The sequence below is a fragment of the Erithacus rubecula genome, assembly GCF_903797595.1.
Source record: "Erithacus rubecula genome assembly, chromosome: 12".
Taxonomy (NCBI): domain Eukaryota; kingdom Metazoa; phylum Chordata; class Aves; order Passeriformes; family Muscicapidae; genus Erithacus; species Erithacus rubecula.
The window spans coordinates 1,936,086-1,962,765 of NC_136664.1; the positions used below are offsets into that span (position 1 = coordinate 1,936,086).

General features: G+C 49.4%; 2 protein-coding genes across 7 annotated transcripts in view; one reads left to right on the plus strand and one right to left on the minus strand.

The window, feature by feature from the left end:
* The first annotated feature begins 868 nt into the window (after nt 1–868).
* On the plus strand, nt 869–23,674 carry KLHDC4 (kelch domain containing 4). 6 transcript variants are annotated; one of them, XM_079315987.1, is made up of 13 exons: nt 869–885; nt 1,069–1,218; nt 2,048–2,139; nt 2,879–2,957; nt 3,735–3,833; nt 5,882–6,018; nt 9,982–10,074; nt 10,409–10,568; nt 14,668–14,749; nt 16,699–16,907; nt 18,420–18,825; nt 19,478–19,603; nt 19,846–20,102. In XM_079315987.1, exons 2-13 carry the CDS (start codon nt 1,120–1,122, stop codon nt 20,028–20,030), a joined length of 1,767 nt encoding a protein of 588 aa, XP_079172113.1. In that variant the 5' UTR covers nt 869–885; nt 1,069–1,119; the 3' UTR covers nt 20,031–20,102. The 6 variants fall into 6 exon arrangements, with proteins under 6 accessions (XP_079172113.1, XP_079172112.1, XP_079172111.1 ...); XM_079315986.1 differs by lacking the exon at nt 869–885 and adding an exon at nt 948–1,004; XM_079315988.1 differs by lacking the exons at nt 869–885; nt 19,846–20,102 and adding exons at nt 22,816–22,883; nt 23,585–23,674 and having other exon boundaries at nt 1,094–1,218.
* The window catches only part of JPH3 (junctophilin 3), a 47,941-nt gene continuing 44,838 nt past the window's right edge, over nt 23,578–26,680 (minus strand). Inside the window, exon 5 of the mRNA XM_079315978.1 lies at nt 23,578–24,918. Within this exon, the coding sequence (XP_079172104.1) occupies nt 24,838–24,918 (81 nt within the window). The 3' untranslated portion in view covers nt 23,578–24,837. The remainder of the gene's footprint in view (nt 24,919–26,680) is intronic.

Below are 26,680 nucleotides of genomic sequence, written 5' to 3' on the forward strand. Positions count from 1 at the left end.
TTCTGCTCCGAGCGGCCATCACTCCCCAAACGCGTCCAAACCGTGCCAGGGCTGTGCGGGGCTGCGTTATCCTCTCTCCCCGGCCATGGGGGGCTCCTGACGCGGGCCGCGACCCGCGGAGCTCCGGCCGCGCTGCCTCAGCGGCCGCCATCAGTCCTCCGGGCCGGCAGGGGGCGCTGCCGCCCGCACAGGGAGCGGATCCATCCCGGCTCCATCCCGGGGCTTTCCGGGGCATCGCGGCCCGGCGTGAGCGCGGCCTGATCCCGCTGGAATTGCGGGTGTCCCGGTGCGATACCGGGGTATCCCAGCCTCGCGTGATCCCGCTGGAATTGCGGGTGTCCCGGTGCGATACGGAGGCATCCCAGCCAGGCGTGATCGCGGCGTGATCCCGCTGGAATCCCGGTGTGATCCTGGCTCTGTCCCGCTGGATTCCCGGTGTGATCCCGCTGGAATTCCGGGATATCCCGGTCCGCTGTGATCCCGACCCTGTCCCGCTGCGATCCCACTGCGATCCCGGGCTATCCCGGTCCCATCCCACTGTGATCCCGGGCTATCCCGGTCCCATCCCGCTGCGATCCCGGGCTATCCCGGTCCCATCCCGCTGTGATCCCGGGCTATCCCGGCCCCAGCCCGCTGTGATCCCGCTGCGATCCCGGGCTATCCCGGTCCCATCCCGCTGTGATCCCGGTCCCATCCCACTGTGATCCCGGGCTATCCCGGTCCCATCCCGCTGCGATCCCGGGCTATCCCGGTCCCATCCCGCTGTGATCCCGGTCCCATCCCACTGTGATCCCGGGCTATCCCGGCCCCATCCCGCTGCGATCCCGGGCTATCCCGGCCCCATCCCGCTGTGATCCCGGGCTGTCCCGGTCCCATCCCGCTGTGATCCCGGTCCCATCCCGCTGCCATCCCGCTGCGATCCCGGGCTATCCCGGTCCCATCCCGCTGTGATCCCGGTCCCATCCCGCTGTGATCCCGGGCTATCCCGGTCCCATCCCGCTGTGATCCCGGTCCCATCCCGCTGCGATCCCGGGCTATCCCGGTCCCATCCCGCTGTGATCCCGGGCTATCCCGGCCCCATCCCGCTGTGATCCCGGGCTATCCCGGTCCCATCCCGCCATGGGGAAGAAGGGGAAGCGCGACAAGAAGGGGAAGGGCGCGGAGAAGACGCTGGCCAAGCTGGAGAAGAAGGTGTCCCGCAGAGCCAGGAAGGAGGAGGTGGGAGCGGGGCCTCTGAGGGCAGGGGAGGCTGAGGAGCGAAGGAGAATCCACAGGGAACCGCAGGATAGCGAGGGTTGGGAGGGACACACATGGATCATCCCGGTGATGATCCACAGCCTTGTCCAAATCGCCTTGAACTTGGGTTTCAGGGATGTTCCAGACCTGCTTGGACAGCGCTTGGAGCAAGCTGGATAAAGAAAGGTGTCCCTGCCCATGGATGAGATTGAAAGTTCTTCATTCCCTCATTCTATCAGAATATTGCTTAAATCCCCTCTGATCCCTTGTGTGTGGCAGCAGGTGTAAAAAAAAAAAAAAAAAGAAAAACACACTATAAGGCTCCTCTTTGCTTTAGATCCCCTTCAACCTTTTCTTCAGCTCTTAAGACAATCTTTATTTCTCTCCTAGAGGGGCTGCTTATGTTTAAACCTCAAAATGTGACTTTTCCCTGCTGAAAACGTGGCTTTAATGGCCTAATTGAAAACTTAAAGGCGTCCCTGTAGACATCTGGAGGCAAAATTCCCAAGCTTTGGAAATCAGAAAAGTGACCCTAAGGGAGGAGATGAGCAGTGGATTTGAGACCAGAACCTCCCATTGCTGCAATCCTGCTCCTGCCCTTGGCCAGTTTTGGGGGAACAGATTTGGGTTTTAATTGAGTGAAGTTGAAAGGGAATAAAGATGCTCGAGGTTTCTCTGGATATAAAAGAGTTTCCAGTTATTTTTTTTTTTTGTTTTTAAAAAAGGGGAGTTATGGGAGTGAGTGCTGGTTTCATGTGTGTTTCTGTGCATGTCAAGCTGCTCATGTCTGGTTTTTTTTTTTGCTTTCCAGGAGGATCTTGAAGCCCTGATAGCAGAATTCCAGAGTTTGGATGCTAAAAAGACCCAAGTAATTGAGTCATCCTGCCCACCCCCCTCACCCAGGTAAGAGAGTTTGTGTCAAGCTTTGGTTGCCACTTGGGGGTGCTTTTAGTGGCATTTATTGATGTAAAATTATTTCCCAAGCTGATATCTGAAACACCTGGAATACTGAATTCATGGTTAAAAAGAGACCAAAAGCCTTTTTTTTGGGCATCAAAATCCACTTTTTAACCATCCCATCAGCACAAAAGAGGCAAAGCAGGGTTTGATTTCAGGGCTTTGAGGGAGAATAAAAGTGAGGAGAAAGTTTTGGGTTTGGACTAGAGTGCTGAAGGAAATTGAGAAGTAAAAGGATGTGTCATGAGGTAAAAACCACTTTGTTAAGTGGGGTTCATTCACAAATTTGGGGTGTTCAGGAGAGCAGCAAGGGCAGAATAATGACACAGATAAATGAAGAGGAGACAGCCCAGAGTTCTGTGCCTTCATAAAAGTCATTTTTATTCTTGCCACCCCAGCATTAAAATTCAGGAGCTCACGTCAAAGGGGGGAGTTAAATCACAGAGAAACGTGTGCTCCTGAAATAGGAGAGCCTCTCAGACAGTGCCCAATTCATCTTGCTGGAAGTTTTGGAAGAAATTAATTTCTTTGGAGAAGTTTTTAGCCCTGGGGTGAAGATCACAGCAGGGTAATTTGGCAGATGATGGAGAGACCTTTGGGGCTGGAGGGCAGAGGTGCTGGCTCCAAGGTTCAGGTTTTTAAGGTTTTAAGGTTATTTTTTTTTTCCCATCCTCTTATCTTTCAGGCTGAACTGCTCCTTCTCTGCTCACCCTGAGAAAGATGAGCTGATCCTTTTTGGAGGTGAATATTTCAATGGCCAAAAAGTAATATATACTTCATTTTCTTATTTTTTACCTCCCCCCTCCCTCCTTTTCCTGTAATTTGCACGGGTCTCATTTGAAGGGAAATTCAAGGCAGAATCATAAAATATGTATTTGTCCCTGAATGAGAGCAAAATAGCCTTTTAATTCTGCCATGGCTCTGTCTCATGGCTGAGCAGTTGGCAGGAAGGAGACACTCTGGAACCCATTAAGGAGTCAGAGTGATTGTCTCAGCATCAATATTTCAGGGCTTCATAATTTCTCCAGACTTAATTGTAGCCATATCTGCCCCTCATTTGGGATAACTAATGAAGAATCTCTTGCACTTCTCAAAACAAGATATTTCTGCACCTTTGCTGCTGGCTGCCTTGGAGATGGGAGCAAACACTCCTTTTTTCCTGAATTTCTGCAGGTTGCAGGTGGTAATTGTGCTCCTGAGACAAACTGCTCTGAAAATCTCCAGCCTGGCAGTGATATTTGGCCAGCTCAGAGTTACCAAGTGTGATGAGCTGAGCTAATTCTGATTTTTTTTTACCACCTGGAGCTGTTCTTTGCTCTGGAGTTGAGCAGCTTTAACCTGAACATCTGTGTTCAACTCCAGCTGTTTAAATCCTTGTATCTCAAGCTGTCACCAGTGGTTTGGGAAGGAACATTCCAGCCCAGTGCAGTGCAGGAGCTCCTTGTCCTCCTTCCCTGGCATTCAGAGGTTGTTCTTTGCAATGTTCACCCCAAATCCCCTGTGCAGAGCTGAGCTGAGCTGTTTCCTCTCCTGTGTCACAGACCTACCTGTACAATGACCTGTACATTTACCACATCAGGAAGAACAGCTGGGCCAAGCTGGACATCCCCAACCCCCCCCCGAGGCGTTGTGCTCACCAGGTAAAGCTCTGGCTGCCACAGCAGCAGCTGGGCTTCTTCTAAAGATCATTTGGCAGGAGGCTTTGAATATTTTTCACCTCCTGAGGGTTTCTTGCCTCTCTTTGCTCTCCTCATAATTGGCTGCCAGTGGTGTCACTTCAGCTTTGCTGTCCAAGGTGCTCTGGGTGTCCTCTGGAAGTGTTCAGTGTGCATGGAAGATTTGGGGTTGTATCTGTTGATTTGGCAGGGCTCAAGCAGAACTAAGTGGGAGATTCTTCTTTAGAAATCAATTCTCTTTGCTGCATTATACAAGGACCAGCTCAAATCCATAATCCCTGAATTTTCAAACTGGGATTTCACCCAAGCCCATTGCTCCTTTCATGGCCACAGCCCTACATCCATGAACATCCCAGACACTGCCAGTGCTGCCAGCAGGGAGCACTTGGGCTCTTCTCCACCTCTCTGCAAATCCAGGTCACTGGCTGCTTGGGAGGATGAAGGATTTGGCTTTGTTTACTTTATGTGAACACCTGCACAGTAGAAGCTGGACCAAAGACTTGTATTTTTTGCAGGTCTTTGGCCCTCACCAGCTGATAGATTTTCTTACCTGCTGCAGCCAGTGGGTGACTGGTGCCTTCCCAAAGCTGCCATTCAGGATGTGAATGTCCTTTTCCTCCCCATCCCAAAGCTCCCTGGTAAGACCCAACAGCCCAGTTAGGTTCATATCCCCTTATGTTACAGAGTGCCAGTCTTGCTCCGAGCTTTCTGCCCGTGAATTGAAAGATTCTAACCTGATTTTTGGGCAACTTTGTGTTGTTCAAAATAGAACTTGGTTTCAGAAGCCAAATTCCAGTAGCCAGCAGGTGGCTGTCGAGCAGCTCAATCCAAAGGGAGCAGCTCAGGAGCTGCAGCTGGATGACAACAATAAACTGAGGAGTCCTGCTCCAGCAGTGTTTTCTGTCTGATAATTCAGGATGGTTTCCCAGGGGACAGTTCAGCTCATGAGTTGACTGGTTTGTCTTCTTTGGGGCTTTGTATTGAATGCATAGCTCAGGGTTCAACAGAAGTGTCTGTGGGTGCCAGGTGCATGTTTTCAGTTTTATTTGGCATCCCTGACACACAATCCACTGCTGGAGTTGAGATGAGAGGAGCTATGGGCAGGTGTTGGCAGTTGTTCAAGGAAAAGGTTCATTTTTATCATGAATTTCAAGCCAGCTCTTGGAAAGGTCACCCACAAGTATGAGCAGGCTGTTGCATAAACCTTCCCTTTAAGCTTTTAAGCACTGGGTGCCCATGGAATTCAGGCACACATCCCCTTTGTTTGGGTAACTTCATGTTCTCACACATCCTGCCTGAAAGCACACCCTGGATTTTCTTATTTAATCATTTCATGTTTGGGCTGGTTTATGGCAGGGCATGGTCCTGTGTAGGGCTAAAAATCTTTTTTTTTTTCTGGGAGAGACAGGCACAGAATGAAGTCTTGTGAGGAAAGATCATTATCCCAGTGTTGAGCTGTGATGGGTACCCTGGAGAAAGCACAAATTGAAATTTGCACAGCATTTCCTTCTTGGGATTCCTTACTTCTTCCTTGGTCCTAACACAGATAATTCTGGTGGAGTCTTGCTCTTCTCCCTGCTTTCAACTGGCATCTTGCATGTCAGAGGTGTTTTGGTGCTGCTCTGTGCAAAAAAAATACAAAAACCCCTCTTTGCTATGACACAAAGCAGTGACAGTCTGTCCTCTTGTCCAAATGCTGCACATTTCCTTCTGTATTTAGTTCTATGGGGTTTTTTAAAAAATTTTCCTTTGTTTTGAATAGAGAGAGTTGAACAATTTTTGTTACATTAATCCCAGGATATTTCTTGGGAACCTTTGAGCTTCCCACAGGAGGTGGGAAGATCCTTTCCCTTGCTCTAGGGAAGGTGAGCTAAACCATGAGCACCTTTTAATCCAAATTCTCCCTTCAGCCCCAGAGAGCTGCTGCTGTTGCTGGGGTTTGGAGCTTGGCTGGGGAAGTTGTGTGCCTGCTTTGGAATGCTGCTCTGATCCAGCTCTTCCTTGTCCTGCAGGCAGCTGTGGTGCCCACAGCTGGGGGGCAGCTCTGGATCTTTGGGGGGGAGTTTGCCTCTCCCAACGGGGAGCAGTTCTACCACTACAAAGATCTCTGGGTCCTACATTTGGCCACCAAGACCTGGGAGCAGATCAAGTAAGTCTGGACCATACGTTTGCCAAGAAATTTGGATCTTCAGTGACTCTTTGGTGTTGGCCTCATGAGCTGTGCCAGTGTGATCCAAGCTGGATTCCTGCTGCAGTGCTGTGGTTTCCCAGCTCTCCCTTAAATCCAGAGGTGCCCATGCTGACAGGGTGGAGAAAAAGTGGGAATGAGAGATGTGGTCCAAGTCTGTTGAGAGCAGAGCTGGTTTATTTCATACCTGATTTTTTGGGGTGTGGGTGTGCCTTGGTGTTGATTAATTAAAGGGAAGAATGTCATGAACAGCTCTCTGTTCCCAACCCTGGCATGTCCAGATATCCAAAACTGGTGCTCTGTTTTCCTGGGGCTGTACAAGTGCAAGGATCTCCCAGTTTTAACACAACTGGAGAATCCAGTTTGTATCTACCCAACTTCACTCCTGGTAGCTTGAGATTCCTTGGGATAAACAATTGGCCTACAATTCCTGCCACAAACCACCCTGGAGCCATGAGGGGCTTGATTGTGAAACACTTGAGAAGAAAAAACCTTGAATAACAATGAAAAACTTCCCTGTGCTGGGCAGTGCAGCTCCATTTTCTCCTAGCACAGAGCACAGTGATGCCAGGCTGCCTGACAGAGGTAAAAGCTGCTAAATTTAGCAAGACTTAGCTGAGTTTCCTTGCATTTTGCATGCACAAAGATGATCCAAACACAGCAAATCCCAGCCTGTTAGAAGTTGTGCCAGCAGCTGACTTTGACTTAGTGCAGCCACCTTATCTTGTGTGTGATGCACGAGGTTTCCTCAGTCCATGAACTGTTTGTTACCCTGCCTTGGAGCAGCAGGAGTTTAACCTGATTGCCTCATTCCTTCCTGGAGAGAACATTCCCACTCAGCTCCCTGTGGCCCAGTGCACTCCCTCAGGGACACACAGGGAGCATCCCTGGGAATGGTGCTGGGGAATTGCCACATCCCTCCTCTGGAGCTGACTGAAATCCTGCTGATACTGCTGGTTTGGTGGCATGTGATGCTGTAAATTGCCCAGTTTCACCAGTGTCTCTTAAACTGGAGCAGTGGAGGATGGCCCAGCACAGGGATGGGTCTGATGGATGCCTCTCTTTACTCACCAGAAAAATCAGGATCTGATTCAGGTAGAAGGTGTTTAAAGAAAAAGGTGTTTTGGTGTAAATCAAGTAGATTGTCAGCTCAGAAATGAGTTTGGTAGATCAGGATCCAGGAACACAGCCATGGATTGACTCTGAGGTTAGAATTAAGGATTTTGTGCCAGTTTTATGTTTTCCCTTCTCTTCCACCTGAATGTCCAGGCATGAGGGTCCAGGATCTGTCCCCAGGGCTGGGACATTCCCAGGTAAAACAACACAAATCCTGAGTTCAGCTTCCTCTGCAGGATAAAAGTGCTCTGTCCTCAAGTGCCCTGTGATGGAATGTTCTTTTATCCCACTTTTATTATTATTGAGCATTCCCAAGCTTCACCTGAACATCCTGCAGGGATTCCATTACTGGGACAAGTAATTCATGAATCTGGGGGCTGAATTCAGCTCTGGTTTGTTACTACAAGTCCCAGAGTAACTCCACAGGCAGAAGAAAATTCCTTATGGAGCAGCTCAGATCAGCCTCATGCTGTACAAGTGTAGAGCCAGTCCTTAGGCAGAGTTTTTCATCTATTTTTAAAAGAGTCTGGAGAATTTACAGCTCCCTCCCACATGTCTGCCTTTTGGTGTCAACCCCATGAAATAGAGCATTAATCACAAAGTCTGGGAAACCATTTCCAAAATGTTTCTTTGGGACCAGGAGCACTGAAACAGGTAAAAGGGAAAAGTTTGTGTTTGGGAAACAAGTTGCAGGAAGATCCTCCTGGAGTGGGAATGAGGTTCTGCATCACTGCCAGTCCTGCCTGACTGTGCCATTTGTGCCTTGGAGTTAAATCTGCATTGGTTTATTCATTTATCAATGAATAAACCTTTTATTGCTCAGAATTGGTTTTGAACTTGGTGCAAACCTGTTTGAGAGACAAGGCACAAGATATTATCTGAGAACAGGATTTTAGTGCTCATGTTGGGTTTTAATTCATCCTCTCCTTAAAAAAAAAATAAAAAGATGGTTTAAAAAGTGCCATCTTTTGGAATAATGGCACAGGAGCTTTGTTACAGCAAGAGAAAATAATGATTTCAGGTCTTGATGAAATTAATACCAGAGGTGCTGTTCTGCAGGGTGATACTTAAAGATCCAGTAAATGCTTGGAAAAACCTCCTCTCTGTTAGAATAAAGAGTCCCAGCAATCAATATTAATTCAGTCTTCCCCAGACACTGCTCTTCTGGTGGAGTTTCTCATTATCACTGGGGTGAGCTTGTCATTTTCCATGGTGAATAAGGGCCCTCATTTTCTCTCTCCACAGAAATCCATCACCACATTCCCAGCTCCCTGCTGCCACTCCAAGTGTGGCCAGGGGAGCTTGTGGCTTTAGGGTTTGCTGCTGTTTTCAACTTGATTTATTTAAGCTCTGATTGTGCAATCACTTCCACACCTTGAGGGCTGCCTGTTGGAGGAGTCTTGCTGGGCTCACTGGTGCCAGCTGGGGATTTTGGGAGAGTCCTCAGTGAGGGAAAATGGGATGGATTAATCCATGGGGGCAGAGAACATGCACAGCAAATCCTCTTTGGTCTGAGGTTGGTTTTGTTGGAAAGTTGTTGGGGTTGTTTTTGTTCTCTCTTGTGTGATGCTGTGGGTGAACAAGGAAAGGAAAGGAAAAAGGGAAAGGAAAAAGGAAAAAGGAAAAAGGGAAAAGGGAAAAGGGAAAGGAAAGGAAAGGAAAGGAAAGGAAAGGAAAGGAAAGGAAAGGAAAGGAAAGGAAAGGAAAGGAAAGGAAAGGAAAGGAAAGGAAAGGAAAGGAAAGGAAAGGAAAGGAAAGGAAAGGAAAGGAAAGGAAAGGAAAGGAAAGGAAAGGAAAGGAAAGGAAAGGAAAGGAAAGGAAAGGAAAGGAAAGGAAAGGAAAGGAAAGGGGAAAAAGGAAAAAGGAAAAAGAAAGAAGGAGAGAGAATCCATGTTGGAATGGGGTCCAGCTGCCCTGCTCCTCAGGAGCTTTTTGGATGGGACAGATGGAGGGGGTGTTGCTTGTTTCTGGAAATGGAAGCAGCACATTTAACTGAAAGGTCAGGAAAGCTTGGAAGAGCAGAACAGGAATGTGTGGCTGCTTTTGAGTGTGTAGGATCATGGAGTGAGTCACAGAATCATGGAATGGTTTGGGTTGGATGGATCTTAAATCCCATCCCATTCCTCCCCCTCCATGGACAGGGACACCTTCCAGCATCCCAGATTGCTCCAAGCCCCATCCAGCCTGGACATTTCCAGGGATCCAGGAGCAGCCACAGCTTCTCTGTGCCAGGAAGAATTCCTTCCCAACATCCCATCTATCCCTGCCCTGCTTCAGTGTGATAATGATGATAATGATAATAATGATAATAATGATAATAATGATGATAACAATGGCTTGTTTTGCTGCAGTGCCTTTGTTCTTGAGGAAATCTGGGTAATTCCTGAGGTGTTTTCACTGGTTTGGTGTCACACCCAGACTGCAGGTGGATGAGTGAAGGTGTTGTGATTTCCTGAGCCCTGAGGGAGGGGGGATGGCAGAACCAGCCTGGAGAGCACATCTGAGTTTGGAGTGTGTTCCTGCAATTGTGAAGTGCTGTTCATTAAACTCTGCTCCTGAGTCATCACTGGAAAGGCTTTGGGTGCTGTTAGGGTGGTTCATCTCTAGGAATAAAACTGCCTGTGCTGCAGTCCCAGGAGTGCAGAGCCCCCATCCTGTTCTGGGGGAAGCAGCCACATTCCCAATGGTTCCAATTCCAGGAGGGGCTGAGCTCAACCAGTTCAGCTGCCAATACCTTCAGTAAAAATACTCTGATTTGCTACCAGGACAGGGGATTTTGCTGAGAAATGGGATTTGTTTGTGTTTCAGGGCACCAGGAGGGCCCTCAGGACGAAGTGGACACCGGATGGTTGCATGCAAAAGGCAGCTGGTTGTTTTTGGAGGTTTCCATGAGAGTGCAAGGTGAGTCACTGGCATTGCTGGGAGTCCTTAAAAAAGGCAACAACATTTCAGCAGTAACAGAATCTGGGTGTTAATGGGAGGATTATCCTCAGCAGATCTGGGACTAAACTGGATTTTTGTGTTAGAAAAACAAAGGATCTTGATTTAAAGTCTTCAGCTGTGGAAGAAATCATTGTAGCACTGAAGCAGCTGCCCATCCTTGCAGCCAAAGCTCAGTGCAGCACTTTTGGCCTCTGAATCTTGTCAGATCCTTGTTCTGTACAAACACTTTCTCCAGTGGGGGCTCTGAAGGGCTGGTTTATCCTGTCCTGAGTGTCCTCATCACCCTCTGCAGAGATTTCATCTACTACAATGATGTGTACACCTTCAACCTGGACTCCTTCACCTGGAGCAAGCTGGCTCCTGCAGGGATGGGGCCTGCTCCAAGGTCTGGCTGTCTAATGACTCCCACCCCTGAGGGCAACATCATCATCTATGGAGGCTACTCCAAACAGGTAATGGACACTTTGTGCCAAGTCAGGTGTTGTCCACAGGTTGGGAACCAAAATAGGCATTAGAATCTTCTAATTCTGCCTTTTTTTCATGCAGTTCTGCTGATTGAGGAGCTAATCTTGGTTCAGATGATTTCTCTGTTTTCCCTGCTGTTTTAATCCAACAGAAAGAATTGGTATCACTGAGGGAGGAATAAGCAACTGGGAGAAATGACATTTTTTTGGCAACTGAAAGCAATCTCAGGTATTCCTTTGTGCTTCAGCACTTGCAGGTTCAAAGCAGCAGTTGCCAGGAGACTTTTATTTTGTGCCATCAGTGGCAGAGGTGAGGGAGCAAACTCAATAAGCCAAAAAAGACTTTTGACAAGCACCAAGCTCCCCCAGCTCTGCTCCTGGGAGTTGCTCCCAGGGAGCACATTGCTCATGGGGCAGGTCTCCCTGTGTCCATGCTGGGCTGCAGGAAGGAAGGGTTTCATTGAGCAGAAGGTTCCTGCAAAAGCTTTTCATGTTGGGAATGCAGGCAGAGGCCCCAGATCCTGCAGCTCCTGTGGAAAGGCAGCAGGGGGGGAGGACACCTTGTTCTTCTGAGGGGAATAAATGAACAAAGGAGGTGAGAGGGAAGGGGGGAGAAGGGACTTGGTCTCTCTGTATATTTAGAAGCATTTGTGCCTCCTCAGGGCCTGAGCTGTGGGCTCTGCCTCACCAGATGTGGGTTGGATTCAACACTCAGAGCCTTTTCCAGCTGAAGGGGCTTTGTCCTGTGCTCTGTGTCCTCACTGTGGCAGGGAGGGAGCAGAGCCTGCATGCTCTGCCAGGTGTGGAGCTGTGTGCAGCAGCTGGCCTCCAGGTGCCCCATGCAAATGGAAAAGTCACAGAGTTTGCAGGTGGTTCTGTGTTTGCACCTGGTTCTGTTCCACTCTTGCTGTGAGCTGATAAAAGTGGGAATGTAAAATGGGAATGTGAAGCTGCCCTCAGCTTTTAGCAGAGCACTGGGCAAGGATGAGAGCTGGGGGAGGTTCTCTGCAGCTTGGAAAACAGCTTTTCCATCAGCAAAACAGTCATTCCATTAAAACAAGACATTTTTAATAGATGTTTAAAATCCTCTTCCTTTGTCATGTAGAGAGCTGTGTGTGCTGCTCTCTGATGGGCCATTCCTGCCAGGCTCTGCTTTTGCAGCACAAACTGACCAAAGCTCTGCACAGAATTTTCTCTGCAGCCTTCAGCACACTCCTGAAAATTAAATTCAGCAGGATATGGCCCCTCTAGGAGAGACCCAATTCTGTTAATGTGTGGCTATTTAATTCTCATTGTGTCTTCACTTAGAGCTGATTGTGGAGCTGAGTGTCTGGGTTTACTTTGAAGTGAAGAAAATGTGTTTGCCTGGGATACTCTGGGGAGAAGGTAGACAAGGAGAAAACAATATTTAATTGGAGCTGGGCAGCTACAGGACAGGGCTTATTCCTTGTCTCCAGTACAGATACTCCAGTCAAGGGTGCTATGAAGACATTTTGGGGAGTATGAAGACATTTTTACATCTGTAACCAGGCAAATATCCAAGCAAAGCACCATTCATCAAATGCAGAGTGTTCTAAGGACTGTGTCACACATGTGATGGGAAATTTTGAAGAAGAGCAGAGGAAAATCATAATAGCTCTTCTTTTTGAATAGGAACGTAATTTGGCTGTCACACTGCTGGAGGGGGCTGGAGACATGGCAGGGCTGCTGTCCTGTGATGGGCAGGGAGCTGGGAAGGCAGGGACAGAGTTTTGGTGCCTGCTCTGATTTCCTGAACTTGCAGAAGTGATGAGTCTCAATGCCATGTCAATCCAGGGCTGAATTCCCTTTGTGGGACTTGGATTGAAGTCTCTTTTTCCTGGCTGGGGGAATAGAGGCAGAATGGATGAAGTGACTTCCTGAGTCCCTGCAGGACTTGCAGAGCACCTTGGTCCCCATATACCTTTGCTGTGGATTTTCCTGAGCAAACCAGGCTGCAGAAATGGTGAAAAAGGAGCTTCCCAGCCCTGGGTGTGACTGCCTTGAGATGCTGCCTGGTATTTTCAAAAGCAGGATTCTCAGCACAATGGTGTCTGCTCCTGTTTCACAGCAGCCTGGAGATGATAAAGAGAATTTCTGTCATCTCCTAAGGGAGGGGATGTTGTGGGTGCTGCCAGCTCTGCCTGGAACAGACCTCCCAGTGCCCAGAGGAGCTCAGAGCTGCTCTCCTGCTGATCCTAAAGATGTGCTCAGCCCTTTGCTGTGCTTGCTGCATTTTGGGCTGTGTGAAGCACTGAGGCCTCTCCATTGCTAAGCAACAGAGGGGCTGGAGCTGCTGCTGCTGCTGCTCACAGGTGCAGCCTGCAGGGAGGGGAGGGCTTTGGGGTGCCAGGGATGCTGGCCTGGGGGGTCTTGTTGTTTTGGGGTTTTTTTTTAGTGGCAGTTGTTGCAAAGCTGAAGTGGATTCTGCTGGAAATGTGGAAGTGCCTGAATGGGAAGGTCTGGTGGGACTGGTTCTCTCTGTAGCTCTGTCTGCTGAACACTTCTGCTGTTTGAATATTTTTGAGTACTGTTGGTCTCCTATCAGACAATTTCAGCACGTGGAGAATCCTGATTCAGCTTCTCAAGCTCTCCATGCCTCAGTTTGTCAGCAGAGCTGGAATTTTCAGCTGATACCTGCAAAACTCCTGTGACTCCCTCTGTGCCTGCATGTGCAAAGCCCAGACTATCCACAGTGCACATCCCAGCCAGCTTTGTGTGGAAAACAAACACTTGGAATTTTACAGCACTGAGTTTTCAGGGAGAGGAGCCTCTTGTGAGTGGTGGAAGGATTTGTTCAGGGCTGGGAGGGGATGGATCTCTCCAGCAGCTGGAAATGTCTGTGACAACAAAAACTGACTCCCACTCCACCTCACTGGGGTTTCCTGAGCACAGGCAGCTTTGTCATGTTGCACACACAGCCTGTTTACTACAGAGAGCTTTTCAGGAGGAAGGAATTGGTTTTTCCACCCAGCTTGGATGGTTGTGGAGCCTGCTGCTCTCTCTGTGTTTGCTGTCTTGCCTCTCATGCAGTGCTGTGCTCCTCACACTTCACCTGTGTGCAGCTGTGCAGTACCTGGAACACACTTCCCTCTTTTCTTCCTAAAAACTGAACACCATTCCCAGGAATTGGATACCAGGCCCTGCAGCAGGACTCTCACCCTGAGGACTGCACTTGGTTTTAATCCCCTGTGACAATTTATTTCTCACCTCTGGGTGCCAAAATTCCTGCATCCTGTAGTCTCCATAGAGCTCATCTTCCTGAGGATACTCTGCTGGCACCCTGGGAGCAGAATTCCTCATCCCAGCAGTGCCATGGCCCCAGGGGAAGGGAATTACAAGGAAACAGGAGCTGGGCATGAAGGATGGGTGGATAATGACATTATTAACACACCTCCTGCAGTGGTGTGGCACAGAGCTGCCTTGGAATGCTGCTGTTGCCATGAGCACTGCAGTGGGAGAGGAGCAGGGAAATCACACTGAAATTCAGGCATTTAATTGAGCTTTCATGGTAAAGCTGCCAGGGGGACAGAGCTGTCACCTCTGCCTGTCCTGTGCTGGCTCAGGGGGTGACCAGAGCTGCTCAACATCCAGGCAGAATTCCAGAGGGCCTTGCAAGCCCTGCACAGGTGTCATGTCCCACTTTGGGAATGGGAATCTGCTCCTTTTTTAGGAGTTAAATCTTGAGAGACCTGGTCCTGTCTGGGGCAGAGTCAAAGGCAGGACCTTGGGTGTGTTTTCTCATCCAACCTTTGTTTGCAAACCAGTTGGTTTTAATCCCTCTGTGACAATTTATTTTTGCTCTGGGTACCAAAATTCCTTCATCCTGTCTCCATACAGCCACAAATCCCAGAAATCCATGCTGCAGCTGGAGAATCCTTCCTGCTCCAGAGCAGGAGTTGTGGCACAGCACAGGAGTATCCCTGCTTTGCATCCCATGCTTTGGAGCTGCCTGGAGCTCCAGAGTGGCCTCTCCTTGCCCAGTGTTTGCATTTTCAGCTGGATCCTCTCTGTGATGTGGCCACTGAAGCTGTTTCCCTGAGCATCCCTGTGTTTCCTTCTCCTGCAGAGGATCAAGAAGGATGTGGACAAAGGCACCCTGCACACAGATATGTTCCTGCTGAAGGCTGAAGGGGCAGGGAAGGAGGAAGGTGAGCACTGCAAGAAATGCAAATCCTCTCCTTTCCTTGCAATAACACACCAAAAAACCTGGAGCCAAATCCCCCTCTCAGTGATAACCTCTGTGCCTCAGTGTTGGCTCAGGAAGAAATCCAGGAAAAGAGATTTTAGTGATTTGGGGTTTTTTTCCACTCTGTATGTGGGAGGGAATTAAAACAACATTTCCAAATTTCTGGTTTTGGGACATTTTGATCAGTGCTTTCCTGTTCCACAACAGAAAAATCTTTGGGATTGCAGAATTCTCCTGTGGTGGGATATTCCTGGGTGGTGCCAGGTACCTGCTAAAGCTGCTCCATCCCTCCCTCCTCAGCTGGAGAAAGGAGAGAAAATCCAATGGGAGATTTAGGGATTGGGATAAGGCCAGGGAGAGATCACTCTGCTCTTTGCAGGTTGTGCCCATTCCATGGGGTACAATCCTTGTGGAACAGATTGATCCATTGGGGGTCAGTGGTTATCTTTAATTGAAATTGGAATTCCATCACTCCCTTAGGAGATTTTCTTGACTCAGGCAATGGGACAGTTTTCTTGGAGCTGAATTTGTAAAATGTTAAAATTGTGATTGATTTCTCCAAACCTGAGTGCCTGGGATGGGATTTGGGGAGGAGGGTTGGTCACCAGCACTGTCTGGATTCCTGTTTGCCCTCCAGTAAAGGGCAGACACTTCCAAGAGTCTCCTTGCTCCAGCAAGCCCTAAAAATACCCTGAAGATGCCATCAGAATATCCAAATTATTTTTAATGGAAATCCCCAAACCAGGGCAGGAATTCTGAGAGGCCTTGGGATACAGAAAGCAGGAATTCTGAGAATCCCTGGGGTACACAAAGCAGGAATTCTGAGAGGCCCTGGGATACACAGAGCAGGAATTCTGAGAATCCCTGGGATACACAGAGCAGGAATTCTGAGAATCCCTGGGATACAGAGAGCAGGAATTCTGAGAATCCCTGGGATACAGAAAGCAGGAATTCTGAGAATCCCTGGGATACACAGAGCAGGAATTCTGAGAATCCCTGGGGTACACAGAGCAGGAATTCTGAGAATCCCTGGGATACACAGAGCAGGAATTCTGAGAGGTCCTGGGATACACAGAGCAGGAATTCTGAGAATCCCTGGGATACACAGAGCAGGAATTCTGAGAGGTCCTGGGATACACAGAGCAGGAATTCTGAGAATCCCTGGGATACAGAAAGCAGGAATTCTGAGAGGCCCTGGGATACACAGAGCAGGAATTCTGAGAGGCCCTGGGATACACAGAGCAGGAATTCTGAGAATCCCTGGGATACACAGAGCAGGAATTCTGAGAGGTCCTGGGATACACAGAGCAGGAATTCTGAGAATCCCTGGGATACAGAGAGCAGGAATTCTGAGAATCCCAGGGATACACAGAGCAGGAATTCTGAGAATCCCTGGGATACACAGAGCAGGAATTCTGAGAATCCCTGGGATACAGAAAGCAGGAATTCTGAGAATCCCTGGGATACAGAAAACAGGAATTCTGAGAATCCCTGGGATACACAGAGCAGGAATTCTGAGAATCCCTGGGATACAGAAAGCAGGAATTCTGAGAATCCCTGGGATACACAGAGCAGGAATTCTGAGAATCTCTGGGATACACAGAGCAGGAATTCTGAGAATCCCTGGGATACAGAGAGCAGGAATTCTGAGAATCCCTGGGATACACAGAGCAGGAATTCTGAGAATCTCTGGGATACAGAGAGCAGGAATTCTGAGAATCCCTGGGGTACAGAAAGCAGGAATTCTGAGAATCCCTGGGATACACAAGGCAGGAATTCTGAGAATCCCTGGGATACACAGAGCAGGAATTCTGAGAATCCCTGGGATACACAGAGCAGGAATTCTGAGAATCCCTGGGATACACAGAGCAGGATTCTCCTCTCTCTCTGACATTTGCTCTCTCCACCCAGACAGGTGGAGCTGGAGCCGGCTCAGCCCCTCGGGGGTGAAACCCCCTCCCAGGTCTGGCTTCTCTGTGGCTGCTGCTCCCAGGAACTGCTGCCTCCTGTTTGGGGGGGTGCACGATGAGGAGGAGGAGGAGAGCATCCAGGGCCACTTCTTCAATGACATCTCTTTCTATGACATGGGGAAGAACCGCTGGTTCCCTGCACAGCTCAAGGTCTGGGCTTCACTACAAGTATCTGACACACCCTTTATGCCCTTTGGCCTCTTTCACTTTTCACAGATTGTCAAAGATTCTCTCATTCCACTTTGCAAGAGCCCAGGTTGCTCCAAGCTGGCCTTGGACACTTGCAGGGATGGAGCAGTTTTCTCTCTTTGAAGGAATCCTGTGTTTCTGGTAGCTCAGGGTGCAGCTGAGCTATCCCTCTCCTCCAGGAATCAGGCTGCCCCGTTATTGTGGAATGCAAAATGAAGCAAAGCAGCTTGAAAACATATTTCTAGAGTTTTGCTGAATGCCCTCTCCTGGCCAGATAAGTCTGCCATGAGGGGAGTGCTGCTGTGAAAAGATTTTGGGATCAAACCCCTCCCTCTTCTCCCCAGTGCTGATGAGCTACCAGAAGAGATGAAATGTTAACTTTGGCTCCAAGAGCTTCAGAACTCAGCTCAGCTCTTTGATTGTGTTTGAGCCACTCTCACAGGCCAAGGGAGGTACAAACTTCTCCTTCCCTCTGCCCCTTCCTGGCTTTGTTCTCCAAATGCAGAAATCAATCCCATAATAACAGGCAAACAGCCACTCAGCTGGTTGTTTCATCCTTCCCAAACTGATTGTTTTCCAGCCCTTTCATAGAGTTCTTCCAAGCCCTGGAGTGCTGCCTGGTAATGGGCTGTGATTTAGCACCCAGCAATTGTTGTGATTTCAGGAAATCGTGGGTTACCTTCCCTTGTCCCTGAGCAGTGGCCTCTGTGTGTCAGTGGCACCTGGGAGCAGGAGAGCTGCTCCTCCCTTAACAGAGGCAGCAATTCCACCCCCTGGATTCTGCAGGATCTTGTTTTAGGCTGGGAGAAGCTGTAGGAGGAATTGCACTGATCACTTGAGACTTGAAATGATGATGTGAAATAGGAATTGAATTGTTAAATAGGAATTGTTCCTTCCCTCCAGCAGCACCCGTGCTGTTTGTACAAACTGCTGTGGGGTGCAATTGCCTCAAATCTCTTTAATTGCTGCTGGGTACAATTGCCACCAAATCTCTTAATTGCTGTTGGGTGCAATTGCCACCAAATCTCTTTAATTGCTGCTGGGTACAATTGCCACCAAATCTGTTAATTGCTGTTGGGTGCAATTGCCACCAAATCTGTTTGATTGCTGCTGGGTGCAATTGCCACCAAATCTCTTTAATTGCTGTTGGGGGCAATTGCCACCAGATCTGTTTAATTGCTGTTGGGTGCAATTGCCACCAAATCTGTTTAATTGCTGTTGGGGGCAATTGCCACCAAACCTGTTTAATTGCTGTTGGGTGCAATTGCCACCAAATCTGTTTAATTGCTGTTGGGTGCAATTGTCACCAAACCTGTTTAATTGCTGTTGGGTGCAATTGCCACCAGATCTCTTAGTTGCTGTTGGGTGCAATTGTCACCAAACCTGTTTAATTGCTGTTGGGTGCAGTTGCCACCAGATCTCTTAGTTGCTGTTGGGTGTAATTGTCACCAAACCTGTTGATTGCTTTCCCAGGGCCCCAGGGCAGAGCAGAGGAGGCACAGGCGTGGCAGACAGGCTGAGGCTGCTGGGGGGGAGGAGCTGCAGCTGCCACCCCCCCAGGGACCCCTGGAGATCGTCAAGGAGCTGGTGGCAGAAGATGGCACCGTGATGACCATCAAGCAGCTGATCCCTGGAGCTGCAGAGGACAAGGACAGGCCTGGCCCAGAGGAGGAGGAGGAGGAGGAGGAGGGGGGAGGCCCGGGGCAGCCCCTGGAGCCATGGCCACGCTGCAGTGCCATGCTGGCAGTGAAACACGGGGTGCTCTATGCCTACGGGGGCATGTTCGAGGTGGGAGACAGGCAGGTGACCCTCAGTGACCTGCACTGCCTGGACCTGCACAGGATGGAGCACTGGAAGGTGCTGCTGGAGATGGATCCAAGTGAGCTCTGCTGCTGGCAGCTCTCCCTGAGCCTTCAGGGGAGCAGCACTGGGGGGAGAAAACAGCTGGGGGGTTTCCTCAGGGGTGGGGGTGAACCTTTGAGTGCAGGATTTTCCTGGAGGGGATAAAGCTTGGGGGTGTGGGATAATGCTGGGCCCAGAGCTTTGGGGTCACTGCAGTCAGATCTGCTGTGACTGGGAAATCCAAGAGCTGTGCAGTTGTGGGGGCATGAGCCATCCTGGGAACCCTGCTGTGCCACCTTGTCCACTCCTCCAGGAACAGGCTGCTCTGTTCTCACAGCCTCAGGGCAGTGGAGGGCTTGTGGGCATTTCCTGGGGTTATCTCTGTACCTTAATTCTCTTCTCATCTTCTCTCTTCTCTCTTCTCTCTTTTCTCTCTTCTCTTCTCTTCTCTTCTCTTCTCTTCTCTTCTCTTCTCTTCTCTTCTCTTCTCTTCTCTTCTCTTCTCTTCTCTTCTCTTCTCTTCTCTTCTCTTCTTCTTCTCTTCTTTCTCTTCTCTTCTCTTCTCTTCTCTTCTCTTCTCTTCTCTTCTCTTCTCTTCTCTTCTCTTCTCTTCTCTTCTCTTCTCTTCTCTTCTCTTCTCTTCTCTTCTCTTCTCTTCTCTTCTCTTCTCTTCTCTCTTCTCATCAAAGAAACCCAGGAATGGCTGGAGGAGTCAGAGTCAGATGAAGAGGAGGATGATGATGATGATGTGGAAGGTGCAGAGGGAGGTGAGGAAGAAGAGGAGAGCTCTGAAGAGGAGAGTGAAGATGAGGAAGGTAATTACTAATAAATGCTGTCTCTATATTATTCTAAAGTGGGGTTTAGTGGAATACCTGGTTCTGCTGCAAGCCTGGAAGGTCTCCCTGATATCCAGGAGAATTTTCCAGCAGAATCAGCTTCCCTAATACATTGAATAAAAGAGATTTTCCTGGTTGCTGTAGATTCTCAGGCTGTTGCAGCCAGCCCCACTGGTGTGTGTCTGTGGGCTGTGTGTGACTGTGTGTCCTGTCTCTGCCAGGGGAGCAGCAGCACCCAGCAGTGCAGCCAGGGGAGGCCCAGCCCCAGTACGTGGCCAGGACAGAGCAGCACTGGCTCAGCCTGGCCCGCAGCCACATGGGCCCCCAGGCCAAGGACAAGAAGGTGCTCAAGGTGGCTCATGCCATGGCCAAGACTTTCTATGAAGATCCCATCCAGACATCCTGAGGCTGCTGCAGGACTGGAGGAAGTGCTGGGAGTGGTGGTGAGCCCTGCTGAGCTCAGCTGTCCATCCTGGCCTGCAGCCTTTGCTGACCATCCTGGATGGATGCTCTGGATCTGCCCTTGCTCCTGGGAATGCTGGGGGAGGCTCCTGAGGAACAGGATTGCTGTCCCAGCACTTGGTTGGGCTGTACAACACTGGCTTTGCTGTTCCAAAGTTGGTTGTCCAGACAATGGTTCACTGGTCCCAGATTCCTGACTGGGGCCAGGGTGTTCCAGGGTTCCTACAATAAATTTGGTTATATCATCTTGTTTTGCTCAGTAAATCCCATCCCAACTTTTGTTCTTGTTTTCCTGCTGGTGTGGCAGAGGGATTGCAGTTCCTGTTGTGGGCTCTGCAGGCAGTGTGAAATGCCTGGAAAAAACCTGGGGGAATCCTTTCCTGCCTTACCTGTGGGATGCACTCACAGAAAACATCTTCTTTTCCATGTTCATTGCCTTTGTGGAATCTCCCAGTTGGGTTTTCCCCCCTGCTGACCCAACTGTCCTGCAGGTGACCTCTTCCTGCCAGTGAAATGTCCACCTGCAGACCCCACTGAGGCCAGGGCTGATCCAAGGCTTTGTTTTTCAGCCCCTCTCCTCAAGGCATCCCTTCCCTGCCAGCAGAGCAGTGCTGTGTCCTTGGGGACAACAGATGGGCTCCAAGTGATGCCTGGAGGTGCCAGCAGGGCTGGCTGTCCTTGTGCAGGGAATTCCAGGTGCCCTGGGTGTTGCTGTGGCAGTGCCATCCCCAGGGATGCAGCTCTCCAGAGAGCAGGGCTGGCATCCACCAGGCTAATTAGGACACAAGGAAGATTAAATAGAGCTGACAGGGAGCTTTAATTGGTGAGATAAAACCATGTCTGACAGGGAGGGACCTTCCCCATGAAATAACAGCTGAGAGGTGGAAACAAACCATTTATTGATAACCTGGGAGAAAACAAAGCATTTATTGATGGTCTGGGAAAGGTGAAAACAAAGCATTTCCTGTTAATCCTGTTAATCCAGCAAGGAATCCCTCCTGCTTGCTCAGTCACTCACCCTGTTGTCCTCTCCCTTGGGGAAGTTCACATCCTCCTGTGCAAAGTTTTGGGGGATTTACACTCCCTGTGAGGGTGGGCAGGCCCTGGCACAGGTTCCCAGAGAAGCTGTGGCTGCTCCTGGATCCCTGGCAGTGCCCAGGGCCAGGCTGGGTGGGGTTTGGAGCAGCCAGCAGGGTTTCCATGGCAGGACTGGCATAGGATGAGCTTTAAGATCCAGCCCAACCCATTCCATGATCCTACAACTGCTGCAGTCATTCAGGAGCTGTGCAAGGAGCTGAGCTGTTCCTACCCCAGGAAAAGCTGCCACTGTCAGGAATCTGTTCTGTGCAAACCCCTCACCCCCAGCTCAGGAGATCCCATCCCATCCCTGCTCCATCTGTGTGACAGCTCCCAAAAAATCCCTGCTTTCCCTCCTGCCTGGACTTGCCAAAGCTGCTGGCTGTAATTAGTCCTTAGGTCTCAATTAATCCCTTCAGTGAGGATCCCAGCCTGTTTCTGCTGCTGCTCCTCCCCTTCTGATGCAGTGTGGATGTGTTTTCCTGGCAGGGATGCAGCCACAGCTCAGGATCTCTGGGATCTCAGGCTCTGGAGAGTGCTGGAATCTGGGTCTCAGGTACAAAACCCAGACACCAGATGGGCTGGGGAGCAGCTGAGTGCCTCAGGGGGTTGGTTTGTCTCCCTTTTCTCCCAGGGATTCAGTGCTGGACCAGTCCCTCTCACACAGGTGGGATCCAAATTCCCCCTCCTGCTGTGCCAGCCTCTCCTCCTGCTGTCAGAACAGACAAAATTCCAGTGCAACCTAAAAAAAAAAAAAATGATCCAAACCTTCAACTGACCAAGTGCAGCTGCCAGCCTGGACATAAAGCAGCAGGGCTGGATAATTTCCATGGATTTATGACCCACCTTGATGGGCATTTTAATGGGCCTTGGGTAGATTTGCAGGAGCCAGGCTCATAAGACAGAGAAATACACTGAATTACCTCTCTCTCTGAGCTGCTTCTCAGGAATATTTCTGGCCTTGGGCAATGTGAAAAGCCCAGGACTGAGACAAATTGCTCAACTCCTCGGGATTAAGAAAGGAATCATTATTTTGGACCATGTGGGTTGGGAGCTAATTAATATTAGTCTGTGGCTGTCTTTCCTACTGAGCAAAACTCAGCTTGACTGAGTGGAGCAGAGAGCTGAAAAATCCAAGCTGGATTTGTGCTGGTCCAGGGGCAAGAGCAGGAATAATTAGGCAGGGACCAGTGGGAAAAATCCAGTCAGGAAACCACCAGTGCTTTTATTTGCTGGATAACAAGAGGCATTTTGGTGCTGTTTTACAGATATCTAAATATCTGTGTCTGCAGGGCTCTGTTTAACCTGCTCCTGACAGGACCTTTGTGTCCTGCACTTAAATGCACCAAAAAAAAAAAAAAAAAAAAAAAAAAAAAAAAAAAAAAAGTCCTCAAGAGTCTTTCCAAAGAGTAAAAGCAGAATTCCAAACCCCAGGGGTGAATTCCCAAGGCTGCAATCCCAAAATGTTTTTTTGGTTCATTTCAAGTGTGCAGCAAGCGTTGAATAGAGGAGAGAAAAAAAAAAAAAATTATGACTAAGGACCCAAAAGGAAAATCCAAAACAACACAAAAAAAGGAAGAGGTGGGAAGATGATGGACAGTTACTGTGGAAAATGGAATTTCAAAATTATCCTTTCCCCTGTCCACCCATAGCCCTGTGCCTGGAAAGGGAAAGGAAGGAGAAGAGGAAGCAGAGCTGCGACAGGAGGGAATCAGACCATGTAAGGAAAAGAACTGAATTTAACTGGCACATGCTCTAATCCTTAGTTTATTTCTGGTTAAAAATATAGCAATCCAGTGCAGTGTAATAAGAAATCTGCTGAAAAGGTAGCAGAGAAACAGCTAAAACAGAAGCAAAGCAAAGCTGAGTCCACGAGTCCGGGCTGGATCCAACAACTCTGGACGTGAATGTCGAGGAGGGCTCGTCCCTCCTTCCCCACCCCCAAAATCTCCTGGGAGGGTCTCACCCCCCCTGGGGAGCTGCCACCCTCCTGCCCCCTCCTCCTGCTGCTGCAGGGAGGGACTGAGGGTGGGATTTGGTCCCTGGCCCTGCCAAATCCCAGAGGAGCTGCTGGTGGTGGAGCTGGTGGGGAGGGAATGGCAGCTTTGGGGAAAAGCCACTTGCAGGGAGTGGAGCTGAGAGCACGCAGTGGGATGGGGACCAGGACAGCTCAGAACACCTTTAATGAGTTTGCAGATCGTCCCTGGGGACAGGGAGGGGACAGAAACCAAGGCAGGCATAGTACAAAGATGGTAGAAACGAACAAATTAAGTGACATAGAAAAAAAAAAAAAAAAAAAAGAAAGAAAATACATCCTTAGAGGCTGCCATTGCCAATGATGCTTGGTTTGATTTTCTTTTTTTTTTTTTTTTTTTTTTTTCTTTTTTTTTTTTTTTTTTTTTTTTTTTTTTTTTAATACAGGGACATGTTGAAAGCTGGAATATACATCCTGCATTACAAAGTGCAAAATACTACATGCTCAGAGCCCAAGCATGATGTCTGAAACAGTCCACAGCAAGATGTAAGAGACAAACCCACCACCCTCTCCCTCCTCTCTGGGACATGCTCCAGGTGCTCCTCCCCAGGTGCCTTTGAGAAAACAAGTTGGATTTTTGCTTGGTTTTGTTTTATTGTCATCCTCAGTGGATTGGAATTGAGCCCTCTTGTCCCCTGTCCCTCCCCACCCTGCTCCCTGTGCACATTTTTTTGGGATGCTCCTCACCAGCACAGCACCATCTGTGCTGCTGGAGGTGCCTCCAAGGGTTTTTTTTTTTGAGGGGGGGGGGAATTTTTAGCCAGAAGAAATTGGCTGTGAATTCAGAACAGCTCTGGGTGGTTTTCCAGCCTGGGTGAGGAGCAGCCTGGGCAGGAGGAGTGAAGGCAGGAGGCTGCTGGGGCTGCTGCTCACACCTCGTGCTCCCTGTTCCCCCCTGCCCCGAGGAACTCTGCAAAAAGCCCATTTTTGTTTTAAAAACAAGGATCAGAACAGGACCTGTTCTCCCATTTCCCCATCCAGACAGGGTTCATCCCTTCCCTGTGCTCCTTCTCTCCTCCTTCCCACAGCAGCATTCCTCCATTTCCAAAGGGTGAAAAGCCTGATTTTGCTTTTCTCCCCATTTATCATTACAGCTGTTGTGGATTTCCCTGGGAAACTCAGCCTGGAGCATCCCAGAACCCATCCCCACTCCACCCAAACTCTCCCCATGGTCCCCTTATCTCATCTCCATTTTGGGGTTCATTGCTGTTGTTACAAAGACAATTTTTTTTTTTTTTTGAAGGGTGGGGTGAGGGGAAGGGAAACGAGGTTTTTTTTTTCCTTTTGTTGGGATTCCTTCTCATCCTTCCCAGTGTTGGGGGGGCAGAGTGTTGATAGCATTTTGCCATGCCACACAGCATAGTGTTATACAAGCAAAGAATTTTGGCTAAAATCCAAAAAACATTACCCAGGAAAAAAGGCAAACTGTGAGTGAGACTCGATCATTTGTTGTTCTTCTGTGAAAAGACTTGGAAATTGTCAGAGGACAGTTCAAGTTATGATTTTTCCCTTTGATTTTTTTTCTTGTTGTTGTTTGGTTCTGGTTTTTTTTTTTTTGTTTTGTTTTGTTTTGTTTTGTTTGTTTTTTTCCCCCATTCATACATGTAACTGTTATTTTTGCAAACAAGACAGTCTTGAATTAGATGAAAAAGTTAATAAACAAAATGGCGACTCCAATATTTAGTAAGATCACCATGACTACCAGGATGGGAGCTGAACCCTGCAAGAGAAAGAGAAGGAAAGGAGTTAGATGGATCCTTGGAATTCTGCAGGCAGCTCTGGGGATGAGCAGATCCCAATTTACACCTCCCAAAGGAACCCTTGGAGGGATTTGGAAGCTGCCAAACAAACACTTGGCTGCACCCCCTGATGGATCATGGATCATCCCATAGGAATTCTGGCCTTAAAAACAGAACTCAAATTGGTTGTTTATCAGGTGGTCAATGAAAAGGAAGAAAAACCCTGAAAAAGCAGATTATATGGGATGTGAGAGTGGTTTGGGGATGGTTTGATGTGTCCATTTCTCAATAGACACAATTATTTTCCAGCTATCCTGAACATCAGGCCAGCACACAGGGGTCCATGTTCAGGCAGAATTTTGGGAATGCTCTGATAACCTTTCCTGAGTTTATATGGACTCAGTGCAGCTCCTGGGAACTCCCTGGCAGTGCCCAAGGCCAGGCTGGATGGAGCAGCCTGGGGCAGTGGGGGCTGTCCCTGCCATGGCAGGGGTGGGATGGGATGAGCTTTAAGATCCCTTCCCACCCAAACCATCCCAGAACTTTGGGATTTTACCTGGAAAGCTTTGCAGGAACCCCACTGCAGCTGCCCCATGCACACACCCACCCCAGCTGTGAACCATCCCAGGAATGGTTCAATCCCTCTGGGAGCTCCAGTGCTTCCCTTGGAGAACATCCTGGACCCCAGGAGCATCAGGGGGTGCAGCCAATCCTTTAACACACCTGGATAATCCTGAGGGACCCCAGGAGCATCAGGGGGTGCAGCCAATCCTTTAACACACCTGGATAATCCTGAGGGACCCCAGGAGCATCAGGGGGTGCAGCCAATCCTTTAACACACCTGGATAATCCTGAGGGACCCCAGGAGCATCAGGGGATGCAGCCAATCCTTTAACACACCTGGATAATCCTGAGGGACCCCAGGAGCATCAGGGGGTGCAGCCAATCCTTTAACACACCTGGATAATCCTGAGGGACCCCAGGAACATCAGGGGGTGCAGCCACCCTCCAAAACATCCTGGATAATCCTGAGGGACCCCAGGAGCATCAGGGGGTGCAGCCAATCCTTTAACACACCTGGATAATCCTGAGGGACCCCAGGAACATCAGGGGGTGCAGCCAATCCTTTAACACATCTGGATAATTCTGAGGGACCCCAGGAGCATCAGGGGGTGCAACTACCCCCCAACACATCCTTCTTTGAAACCCCAGGAGCACCAGGGGGTGCAGCCAGTCCTTTAACACATCCTTCTGTGGGACTCCAGGAGCATCAGGGGGTGCAGCCACCCCCCAAAACATCCTGGATAATCCTGAGGGACCCCAGGAACATTAGGGGGTGCAGCCACCCCTCCAAAACATCCTGGATAATCCTGAGGGACCCCAGGAAGATCAGGGGATGCAGCCACACCTTCAACACATCCTTCTGTGTGACCCAAGGAACATCAGGGGGTGCAGCCACTTCTTCAACACATCCTCCTGTAGGACACTGGTCAGGAAAATATCTCCTGACACCCCATCCCTGCATCCCATCCCTCCCTGGGAGCTGGCTGGCACCAGGGCAGCACTGCTGGCAGCATGTGGGTGGTTGCTATTTCTTGGAGTCGCTGGGATCCTCGGCTATTCCTGCTGCATCCAAACCCCGGGATGGTCCCCCCGGGTTCCTGTTCCCCTCCACACCTCTGGGATGGAGTGGGGACAGGGCTGGGCACCCCTTGGGAGTTTTTCTTGGGCTGTTCTGAGGAG